The sequence below is a fragment of the Maniola jurtina genome, chromosome 2, assembly GCF_905333055.1.
Source record: "Maniola jurtina chromosome 2, ilManJurt1.1, whole genome shotgun sequence".
Lineage (NCBI taxonomy): Eukaryota > Metazoa > Arthropoda > Insecta > Lepidoptera > Nymphalidae > Maniola > Maniola jurtina.
In genome coordinates, this window is record NC_060030.1 from 800,650 (window position 1) to 813,468 (window position 12,819).

Consider the following 12,819-nt stretch of genomic DNA (forward strand, 5'->3'; position numbering starts at 1 on the left):
CACGGGATTTCGAAAAACCTAAATCCACGCGGGCGAAGTCGCGGGCATCGGCTAGTATTCTTTATGAAAAAAAAACTGGTGACAAGTCACGAGCTGAGCTCAGATTCGCTAATTGATAATGTGCGAGGTGTACCGACAGTCAATCAATGTACATCAGAAAGTTTTCTGACAGACAATTTCTAACACTATGCGGCCGGCCTTTTATTGCCTGTGGGTAACCGATCATCTTAACGTCTTTGTGAGGTAATTGATGTTTCTTCATAATTGCTATATGCCAGGGGCATTACTGAAACTAGCTGATGTACGCTACTATGTCTACGTGGATTTAGTCTTTTAAAAAAACTCATGGGACATCTTTGATTTTTCCGTGATAAAAAGTAGCTTATGTTACTTTTTCAGGCCTTTTACTTATGTATATCTGTGCAAAAAAAAAACATTGATCCGTTGATCCGTTGCGACGTGATTGAAAGACAAACCAATAAAACAGATACACTTAAAAAAAACCGGGCAAAGTGCGAGTCAGACTCACGCACTGAGGGTTCCGTACTCGGGTATTTTTTCCAACATTTTGCACAATAAATCAAATTGTTTTAGAATGTACAGGTAAAGTCCTTTCATATGATACCCCACTTTGTAGAGGTATTTTACTTTGAAAATTAAAATACATTTTAATTTTTTTTTAAATGATGTATAACCATAAATTCGGGGTTTTCAGATTTATTCCTGTACTTGTGCTATAAGACCTACCTACCTGCCAAATTACATGATTCTAGGTCAACGGGAAGTACCCTATAGGTTTCTTGACAGATAGACAGACAGACAACATAGTGATCCTATAAGGGTTCCGTTTTTCCTTTTGAGGTACGGAACCTTAAAAAGTTTAAAAGTACATGATGTTATACCTTGTACTTTGATACGGAACCCTCCGTGAGCGAGTTGGACTCGCACTTGACTGGGTTTTCAGCTTATTGTCTTGTCTTTTATATAAAAGGTGACCTTTTGATTGTAATGCGCCGCAGTCGTACAAAATGAAGATGAAGTCGTGTGGATTTAATTAGATATGGTTTAATTAAATTTTAGAGCTCCAAGCGGTACATTCTGCGTGTGGCCCAAGTTACAAGCGTCGGGTTTAACTTGAGAGAGGAGATACTTGAGTGAAAATCGTTAGTAATCATAATATTATAATTAGAAATGCGACTGTGTTTATGATTGTACTATTTTTTGCAGATCAACCACTGAACCGATCTATGCCAAAGTAAATAGGGCATAGTCATGAAAGATGTTTCAAAATGACCGATTTGATAATACGAGTATGTGCGTTGTGGACTAAGTCTTACTAAGCAATTTATTAAATTTTAATGTTTACTAAATTGATAAAGTTTACAGGCGTCTGGCAAGGGGGTTGCCACGACATGTCTGGTAATGCATGACGTGTTTTTTAATACTATTCCAAAGAAAATATAGAAAAATTAGACTTTATACCTTGACATAAGATTGTTACACCTTCGTCACCTGCTATCTCCCAGAGCCAGCATGATTCAAACATCATAGTCGCTGATCGTTTCTTACAATGCGCAGAGAAACTTACAGCTTTATTCTCTCTATTATGGCTTCATGACAATCACTAACTAAAAAGACCGGCCAAGTGCGAGTCAGACTCGCGCACCGACTCCGTACTCGGGTGATTTTTCCGATATTTTGCACGATAAATTAATAACTTTTATGCATAAAAATAAATAAAAATCTGTTTTAGAATATGCAGGTAAAGCCCTTTCGTATGATACCCCACTTAATATTGTTATCTTACTTTGAAATTGAAACACGTTTTAATTTTTTTTTAATGATGTAACCACATTATGGTTATCGGATTTATTCCTTTACTTGTGCTATAAGACCTACCCCCTTGCCAAATTTTATGATTCTAGGTCAACGGGAAGTACCCTATAGGTTTTCTTGACAGATGCGACGGACGGACGGACAGACAGACAGACAGACAACAAAGTGATCCTGTAAGTGTTCCGTTTTTCCTTTTAAGGTACGAAACCCTAAAAATTGACAACGCCAAATGTAATGGTCCAAGGTCGTACCCAATTAACTTACAGTCTGTCAATCTGCCTTGCGTCTGCATTTTCAATTCAATATCGCCGCGTGGAAAGAAAGATTTAACCGCTTCCTCTTATCCCCTAAACCTTGGCTTTGATTAAGTTCACAACGTATCCAGTGTCGCCCCACCGAGACTCTAACCGCTGAAGTAATTAAAAATATTTCGCCTTTCTTACAGTTCATAGTCCACATGCAGCTACTTTATCTTATATACAGGTTACATTGTGTAACCAGGACGCTACCAAAAACGAAGTCAGCTGATAGTACTGATGATTACTGATAACAAACCATAACAAAATTACGAAAAAAATTAAAAAATCCTGTATTTGTTAAAAGTTCACTATATGTATAGTGCAAATTAAAACACATGACTGACGCTAGAGGTCAACGAACGTTAATAGTCCATTAGGCCGTTCAAAGTCAATGCCTCGTCGTAGGTGGGAAATTGGCACGAGTTTTGCACGCTATACAATGCGGGTTTGAAAAATACTAAAACACTAAAACTACAAGACAAGGCAAATGGTTACAAAATAAGACATTGGATTGTGTAATGGTAGTATAATAATAAGGCTAAGTTGTTGCTAGCGGTCTGGTTACACCCTGTATAAGATAAAGTTATAGCGATCGTTACAGTTTCATATTCGTTGAAATAACAGAGCTTGAATGGCTTTAGCAACGTCTAGACTCTATACATTTTAGTATTTTATAGTCATGCTAGTTACAGGACTACATACTACCAACTACTACTTATTTACTAAAAAGTGGTTATAAGATATCGGCCTCCTATTCGGGCGAGTCCAAGGTTCGATCTTGAGCAAGCATCACCATATTCTTGTAGTTTTTAAGCAATTGAATATCACTTGCTTGAACGGTGTAGGAAAACATCGTGACCCAACCCAACCCAGTGAAAACGTGGAAACCCAGTGAAAGACAGTTCTAACTAAGTGAAGTATTTTCGTTACAGCTAGTTTAACTAGTAAAAACTAGAAATTTTGTCAGTTAAATTTTAGCTAATCAAATAATTTGTCGACGGACTGACTAACTGGCTATTATATTTTATTGTTTTACTTCAAATAGGTTATTCCAGAAGACTTAGGTACTCTACCGTCCCTTTATTCAGCTTCACCTACGCGACCTTCGTTTCGCTAGCTATCGAATATTGTGTCTGTAGATAAATAAATACCTAACTGATGGAACCAAAACATTCAATTCGCCAATTTGTATTCTTTTCGCCACATACCGTTCTTGCAAAATCCTAATGGTAAAAGGCTTTCAGTCATCCATAAAGAAAAGCAAATTGTATAAGATACTGCTAATATGACAAAGGGAAAGAAAAATATAATGGTATTTCTTTGTAAGTAGTAGGCAAAGAAAGAAGTTATTTTGAATCAGAAAATGGAAAGGAAGTTTGATCCCGGGCACGCATTCTAACTTTTCGGGGTATGTGCGTTTTAGGTAATTAAAGATCACTTGCTTTAATGAATATAAACCTAAGATTTGATGTAATGGTGATAATTAGCTACGCAAGCTACGAAGGTTCGAAACGCGCCCTGGTCTGAGAAGAGCAACATAGCAAGCTCAGCCGGGTATTCTTTATTCAACATTGTCTCCCAGCATCACTAACCAAAGTGAAATACTTTGTCGTACATAATAATATTATACTTCACACCCTGTTTGAATGTCTTCTAGGAAATCGTCACGTGGAAGAGAGAACTGTAATGTAACACAGCTGAGTATATTTATTCAAGCAAATAAGGATAATAGCTGTAATAAACAGATCCAAATTGTCTGTTTTATCACAGTCTAGCAATCCTCTCCGACTTTAAATGACAAGAGAGTTTGGGAATGAGTTGTTCGAATTTTCTCTGATAGTTCTAATTAGTATTAAATACTAGCCGATGCCCGCGACTTCGCCCGCGTGGATTTAGGTTTTTTGAAATCCCTTTGAAACTCTTTGATTTTCCGCGATAAAAAGTAGCCTATGTGCTAATCCAGGATATTATCTATCTCCATTCCGAATTTCAGCCAAATCCGTCCAGTAGTTTTTGCGTGAAGGAGTAACAAACACACACACACACACACACACACGCACACACATACAAACTTTCGCCTTTATAATATTATAGTGTGAAATAAGTATTCGTTAAGTTTAAAGTACACTTGCACCGTTTACCACCGTTACCCTTATAGGATCAATTCATTGTCTCTCTGTCTGTCTGTCTGCCTGAGGTTGAAATTGCCGAACTCGATCCCTGGACCTCCCTAATAGGACGCTGATGTCTTAACCATTACGCTAATGCACTCTTGACGGCCTCCCTGACACAGGGGTGAGCATTATGGTCTTATTAGTAGGAGATCCTGGGTTCGGTTCCCGGCAGGGGTTTAGAAATTTAGGATTTCCACTGAACTGGTTTGGTGGGAGGCTTTGGCCGTGGCTAGTTATCACCCTACCGGCAAAGTCGTGCCACCAAGCGATAGTGTCCCGGTACGATGCCGTGTGGAAATCAAAGGAGTATAGGTTTAACGAAAACTGCCATAACCCCTTCCAGGTTAGTCCGCTTCCATCTTAGACTACATCATCACTTACCACCAAATGAGATTGCAGTCAAGGGCTAACTTGTATCTGAATTAAAAAAAAACTCGCTTGAATTAAAATTATGTTTTTTGGGCAATAGTAAAAGATTGCAAGCCGAAAAGGTTGCCGGTGTGTTAGCCTCAAAGTATTTCCATGGCAGTATAGAATCTGACGCGACTTCGTCTGTGGTGGCATTTGTAGGCGCGCGTGCGGTGCTTTTTTGGAGTGTTTTTTTTTGTGAGAAGTGACCGGTTTTTGTGTTCTGCTGGTTTTTATTGGTGGTGAAACTGACTGGGAAGCGCTCTAAAGGGGCGCCGCGTATATGTCGGCGGGAGCCAGCACAGACGAAGTCCATACTTATACATATAGTTTCCTTAATTTGTAAATAACTACAAACTTGACATTGGCTAATCAGTATAAAGTCAGACGAGAGAGAGAAAAAAATAATCTGCCTGTGCCACGCAATGCCCAACTGTATGACAGCTAAACGGTGGTAGCAGGGTAATCATGTTTACAGTGCAAACAGTCCTTGTAGCAAGAGATACACTGACATGCTGCAGGTGTCTTCAGGCGTTCACTATCTACGAGTTAATTGGAGATTAGCTTAAACAAGCTTAAGTCCTAGTGGAAAATCGTGAATTAAGGGACGATGAAGCGAGTCTTCTGTCATACCTAGAATATTAATATTATTTAACACATTTTAGGAATCCGAACCCCAAAAGGGAAAGAGGAACCCTTATAGGATCACCGTGAATTTGTGGTTATATCAGATTTAAAAAATTAAAATGTTTCATCAACTATTAGATTATTAATGAAAATGAATTAGTATTTTCAATTTTCAAAATAAGACAACTACACCAAGTAAGGGCTTTACCTGTACATTGCAGAACAGATTTTTAGGCAAAATATATTGTTTGATTTATCGGGCAAAATGTCAAAAAAATACGAAAATGTAGAAAGAAATATAGGTAAGTATTTTACGTGGATGCAGAAATCGCGAGGTATACAACTACTTAGCTTGAAATAATCAAGTTTGAAACCTGTTTTGCTTAGCATAATATTTTGAGACTAGCTGATGCCCGCAGCTTCGCCCGCGTGGATTTAGAGTCTGAAATCCCGTGGGAACTTTCCCGTGGGATTAAAAAAAAATTACGCAAGTCGGTTCAGAAATCTCGGAGATTTCGGTGTACATAGGTAGAAAAACACAACTCCCTTTTTGAAAGTCTGTTAAAAAAGTAGCCTATGTTACTCCCTGGTCAATTCTCTACTTGTCTGTGAAAATCCCGTCAAAATCGGTTCAGCCGTTCCCAAGATTAGCCTTTTCAAATAGACAGACAGACAGACAGACAGACAGACAGACAGACAGACAAAAAATTTAAAAACGTGTGATTCAGTGTTGGTATCGTTCAAATAACCATATGAGCTTAATATGAGGTAGTTATTTCGAAATTACAGACAGACACTCCAATTTTATTTATTAGTATAGATTTACTACAGTTTCTAAAGCCCATTATAACATAAATGGTCAATGGCGTTTCTAAACACCTACGTCAGAAGTTTTCACTTATTACACTTCTGGCACATTGCCAAGTTTACTGTAACGACTGAATAATCTAATTAGAGCCTTCCAACATGCAGATGTTATCTGAAAGCCGCGTCGCTTTCTTCTTGTTATCACTCGTTATACCTTAGCTAGTAGGTAGAGATGGGCATCATTGCTACTTTTTAATAATTCTTATTTCTCTTTCTAATTGGTGATTTCACAGGTGATTTTCACGGAAAGTGATTTTTCAAATTTCGCACAATACGATGGTTTGCTACATTAATTTAATAATTGGGAATTATGATCAAGCGGATATTTCACAGACGGTTTTTGACGGAAACTTATTTTTCATTTTCATACATACAATCGTTTGCTATATTAATTTAATTTTCTGGTTCTACCTCTCAGTGATGTGAGTGTTTTCGCTCGCATACTCTTTAGCGTTTAAGTACCGAAGACCACGCGCGCAAAAAGTACTTTGCCACTAAGATTTTGCTTCGTAATTTTTCGCACGCAATAATAATAAGTAATGCAATAATGCATGTGAAAAGTTTTTACACATGCTACTTGTGAAATGGTCCATACCTATTGGTTAGCGAATTCTGACCATCCCATGGATAGCATTGCATTAAGTTACATATCTTTATACAAAATATACGTGAAGCTTTTCTATAAAATACAAGATACACAAGTAAAAGCTTTAAAAAAAACTTTAATTTTAAATTAAGTATAACTTGGATGATATTCATTATTATTTTATTGTTGTATAAAAGTTAATGGGAAAGATATTTCCGTAAACAAGTATTACTGAAACATTGTCTTGAATAAAATTATTCTGATTATAAACGTATGCAAAACTTTTTCGCATACGTATCCAAGAACATTCTACAGTACAGAAACTGGAATTGACTTTGCAAAGACTCCTTGTCTTGCATACGGATTAAAATATAGATTTTCCTTGCAAATACGATGGCGAATATGGTTTTGAATGTGATGGTTTTGTTATTCGTATCTTGTTTGGCGCGCTGCGAGGCTTTTGATGTGCGGAACGAAATTGAAGCGCGAGGCAAAGGGAAAAAGATCGCGCTGTATGGTGAGTTTTTCTTTAGTTTTATTTTATTATCGGGTTCTGCAGGAGACGCGTTCGTGTCATTTTCTAGCTAGCTCAACATGTTTTCTTTTATGCTTAAAAATATCACAAAGTTATTACATACGAAAAAAAAATCTTTTGAATGGGTAGGTAGTTAGTATTTTTGATTTAAAAATCGGCCCAGTGCGAGTTTTTTGGCGGTTGAATTTTCATGGCGGCTATTTCAAATATTTTTGGTCCAAGGTATTTTTACAAAATATTATTTGATGAATGAGAATTGAGAGATTATGAGATGAATTAGAATCTAAATTTAACTAACTAAGTGCATGCAAATATGAAAATAAAAAAAACCACTGTTCTCATTTTTGTCTGTCATAATCCACCTTGTTATAATTAAATTGCCTCTATATTTGTTTAATATTGATAATTTTATTTTAATCATAAATTTTGTTTTACCTAACTTCATAAAGGGGGGTTATGTATTCGATCCGTTTGTATAATATGTAATTACCGCGACTATCTCAAAGACCAATGAATTGATTTTGATATTTTTTTCACTATCATAAATGATAAACTTTTAGTAGAAGGTTTTAGTATAAAATACACCAAGGTATACCTTATACCTTATTCTTATGTGCCACCAATACTTTTGATATGCACAATGACTTCCCCGAGATTTCTAAACCGATTTGATTATTTTTTTCAGTTTATTTTGCGGATCTGGTAATCAAGAAGCTCTTCATCCTCAAGCTGATCTACGCGGTGGTGTTCTGGATCGTGATCCACAAAGCCGGCTACTTCCTCTCCTGGTTTGTGGGCTATCTGAAGGAATACAAGAAAACCCATGAACATTATGCGCCACATTACTATGGACATTACGGGCCTTATAGAAAAATGAGTGGGCCTTACAGAAGAGCGAATGGGCCTTATAGAAAAGAGAGTGGGCCTTATAGAAAAGAGAGTCATGGAATGGTTTGAAAAGATTAAAAATGACTCTTTTTAACCCCCGACCCAAAAAGAGGGGTGTTATAAGTTTGACGTGTGTATCTGTGTATCTGTCTGGTGGCATCGTAGCTCCTAAACTAATGAACCGATTTTAATTTAGTTTTTTTTTTTTTGTTTGAAAGGTGGCTTGATTGAGAGTGTTCTTAGCTATAATCTAAGTATAATCTCTTAAATAATATCTAAGGTTAGGTTAGATAGAAAAATTATTTATTTAAATCTGTGTTATGTAGATAGTAAAAGAAAGAAAAATGTACTTATAATAATTTTACCTGAGTGTTAGAGGCATCTATAGAAATGTGACTTATGCAAAAACTTAGTGATTCAATAATTTAGTTTTTTGTACAATGTTAGTTTTAGATATAGAGGCTTATACATTTAGTTATTCAATTAATAAAATATTTGGTGTTGATTAAAGGTGAAAGAAAAATATTTTAAATCGATAGAATCGTCAGTTTTTATATAATAAAATCTTTACATAACTATAATCTAAAGGTATCTATTTCACTACTAGAAAATATTTTATACATAAAATTTAGTTTTTTGTACAATGTTAGTTTTAGATATAGAGGCTTATACATTTAGTTATTCAATTAATAAAATATTTGGTGTTGATTAAAGGTGAAAGAAAAATATTTTAAATCGATAGAATCGTCAGTTTTTATATAATAAAATCTTTACATAACTATAATCTAAAGGTATCTATTTCACTACTAGAAAATATTTTATACATAAAATTGTTTAAAAATCAGTGCTTATTAATGTTTAGACATTTAGATACCTTAGAAACATCAAGTATACCGAATAAGTATCTATAAATTGTTTTATTTCCATTTTATATAAATTATCTATTTTAGAGCCACTATTACATTTCTAGGAGGCAACCACTGGGTATCCCAAAAGAGTTGTAAGGTACGATATAGGTAGAAACGTCCAAGCAGGGGTGGACTAAGGCCATTGGAGGCCCAAGAGGCATTACTAATAAATGAGGCCCCGTTCTCTCTTATACCTATATTTTTGGGTACTTAATTCCCAGAGAGATTCACTAAGTCAAAGTCAAAATCATTTATTCAAAGTAAGTACGCTGTACACTTTTCAGTGTGTTAAGAAATAATTTATTAACAAAATCTAATAATTGAATCAGGTAGTATGACGTAATATTATGAGCGAGGAATATTAAAAAAATCCTATAATTTTATAAGGATCCTCCTTATAAAATTATAGGATTTTTTTAAGGATCCTCCTTATAAAATTATAGGATTTTTTGTTGCAAATTGTATTCATGATATTATCTCTTTAGGATTAACTCTAAGCTTAATTTTTATTCCGATACAAGCTAGCCCTTGACTGTGATCTCATCTGGTGGTAAGTGATAATACTCTTATGTTAGGTATTCTTATTTACTGAGTATGATGATTGGAATTTCACTAAAGGACTTCTCAAGGTGTGAAGGCAAGGCCGAGGCCCGCAATCTGCTAGTTACTAATAAACCACCGACGACTTACGTATTTTATCTAACTCGCTCTAACCTAGTCCGCCTCTGCTTACTGTAAGTTATCGGTTCTAAACCATAAACACTATTTTACTGTAACACTGACAGACTGAAATACTGCACTTCGAAAATACAGTACACACAGGGTGTAACCAGAACGCTAGCAAAAACGAAGACATGTGAAGTACCGACGATTACTGATAAGATACCATAAAAAAAACCTGTATTTTTTTAAAAGTTCACAATATATTGTATATAAAACATCTGACAAGATGTCAAGAAGGCTAGAGGTCAATGAACGTTGCGTAAATAGGCTACTTGGAGTCAATGCCGCTTCGTAGGGGCATTGACTCGAATTTTGCACGTTATGCATTGCGGTTTTGCAAAATACTGAATCACTAAAACTACGAAACAAGGCAATTTATTTATTGGCATTGGATTGTATTTAGGTAGTATAATGATAACGCTAAGTTTTTGCTAGCGTTCTGGTTACACGCTGTATAAACAAGGATCTGTTCTTTACTGTAATTTAAAGTGAAGTCTGCTATATTTTAAAGTGTATTTTCCACATTCAGCGCTCGAGATATTGCACAATATAGCACACTGCATCATCTTTACTACCTTATATTTTAAGACACGAGTCCTTTATTGAGTTTAGTGAATCACACTATTATAAAGGCGAAAGTTTGTATGTGTGTGTGTGTGTGTGTGTGTGTATGTTTGTTACTCCTTCACGCAAACACTACTGGACGGATTTGGCTGAAATTCGGAATGGAGATAGATAATATCCAGGATTAGCACATAGGCTACTTTTTATCCCGGAAAATCAAAGAGTTCCCACGGGATTTCAAAAAACCTAAATCCACGCGGACAAAGTCGCGGGTATCATCTAGTAAATAAAATAAACTACATTCCCCTGCCGCCACCACCGGGACTCCGTTGTAAATAAGACCTCGTTTTTGAGAGCCGCTGTGGATCTTGTGTTGTTTGCTTTACAAATTAAACTTTGGATACATACCTACAGTTAAAATTTGCTAGTAACTACTACCTACCACAGTTTAGTTCATTATTTACTTAAAAACTCGTCATAGTAGTCTTTAACAGGGCTCTCTCCGTCACTTACTCCATACAATCGTAGTTCCAATTTCCTTTGAATATTAAGCAACCAAAGTCCATAAAATATTCTACAGACATATTCTAGAAACTAATATCTGTGCCTGTGGTATTTTAAATTTTTCTAAAAATATGTAGTTTTAAAATTACAGGGGCTCAAAGATTTGTATGTGAATTTTTAAGACCGCGTAACTTTGAAACCGAATATTTTAACAGAAATCTGGAAAACCACAGGCATAGATATTAGTTTCTAGAATATGTCTACATTTCATGGACTTTGGTTGCTTAATATTCAAATGAAATTGGAACTACGTTCGTATGGAGCGAGTGACGCAGAGACCCCTGTTAATGCCTTTTAATGCGCGGTGAAAATTCACAGTGCGTGCTTACCCTTAGCGACCATGGTTCTCCTGCGGATTTCCTCATTTCGTTTCTTACTCTCCAGGGTATAATGCCTTACATAGCGCGCTCCATAGTTCGAACGACTTTGAATATGTGAAGCGGCTTGGTGTCGTATACTTATTCTTTAGGCTATATAGCAACCTTCGTTCTCCCGCGGTCTGATTTGCTGATTTTGGATCACAGGCAAAGCGTGTGCTGAGACGCTGGCAACGTCATTTCACGACCTCTGTCGCAGTGGTAAACGCTGTGGTCTTATTAGTGGGAGGTCCCGGGTTCGATTCCCGGGTTTGGAAATTTATAATTTTTAAATTTCTGGTCCGATCTGGTGGGTGGGTGGGCCGTTCGACCGTGGCTAGTTAGCACCCTACCGGCAAAGCCGTGCCGTGCATAATCTGAACTGATCTGAAAATCTACATCAGCTGCGTCGCTACATATACGCTTATTCTTCAGAAAAATAGATCACGTCTTGAGCCACTTTAACTTTGTAGAGCAGGCCGCCTGTAAAGTGTCGTGCACGTACCTTTTAATGATAAAATCAAATTAGGTCCCGTATCAGTGAGGCGTAAACCGGGTTAACGAATTACCATAAATCCGGATCGACGCTGCCTTGGATTATAAACCGTTTACGCGCGTCATAAAACGGTACGCTGTTATACTCGTACGTGTCATACAGGTGGAATTGGAAAACTGTGGAGTCGATGGGATAGCATATTCTTTATTAAACCTCGTCTGCTACGTCCAAGGATTGAGTGTATGACATGCAGAGAGAAATCTAATAATATAATATTATGGTAAATTTATCCATATTTAATATTATAAATGCGAAAGTGTGTCTGTCTGTCTACTTGCTTTCACGGCGTCTGTTTAAATAATTTGGGCGAAATTCGGCGGAGAGACATAGCTTGCATCCTGGGGATGGACATAGGCTTTCTCTGTATCGAAAAAATCAAAGAGTTCCCGCGGGATATTTAAAAAGCCTAAATACACGTCTGAATTCCTGGAAAAACTGTTTCTTGGAGTTAGTCGCTTTTTAACAAAAGGACGGTAGAGTTATTGAGATGTCTCGTGCAGTAATTAATTAGTTCTTGGAGTGCGAGTAAATAACACATTAATTGGGTATGACAACAAGCCATAAAATACCTTTTAACGTATAATTTGTAATCACAAAATTGTTATAATAATAAAAAACTTGGGCTTTCTTAACAAAGTTTTTTTAGCGGGACTAACGTTACATTTGCGATGGTAAGATTAATGGAAATAGTGATTGATGGTAGATAGGCACAATTCGAAAAGAAAATTACATCTAGATTATAATTTTCCTAGAAAACATTTCACCTCTAATGTTCCAAGAACTTCAAGGTCAACATAATAAATTCATTATTCATATCCAAATAATATTATAAATGCCAAAATGCGTCTAGCTGTCTGTATGCTACCTTTTGCTTTTGACGAAAAGTATAGACCTATAGTTAGTAAGTAGGTATAGGTTCATCCCAGAA

At 36.3% G+C, this 12,819-nt stretch overlaps 1 protein-coding gene across 1 annotated transcript; it reads left to right on the forward strand.

Annotated features, from left to right (window-relative positions):
• The first annotated feature begins 7,117 nt into the window (after nt 1-7,117).
• On the forward strand, nt 7,118-8,289 carry LOC123872217. The gene is made up of 2 exons (XM_045916406.1): nt 7,118-7,314; nt 8,018-8,289. Exons 1-2 carry the CDS (start codon nt 7,191-7,193, stop codon nt 8,287-8,289), a joined length of 396 nt encoding a protein of 131 aa, XP_045772362.1. The 5' UTR covers nt 7,118-7,190.
• Nucleotides 8,290-12,819: the final 4,530 nt, after the last annotated feature.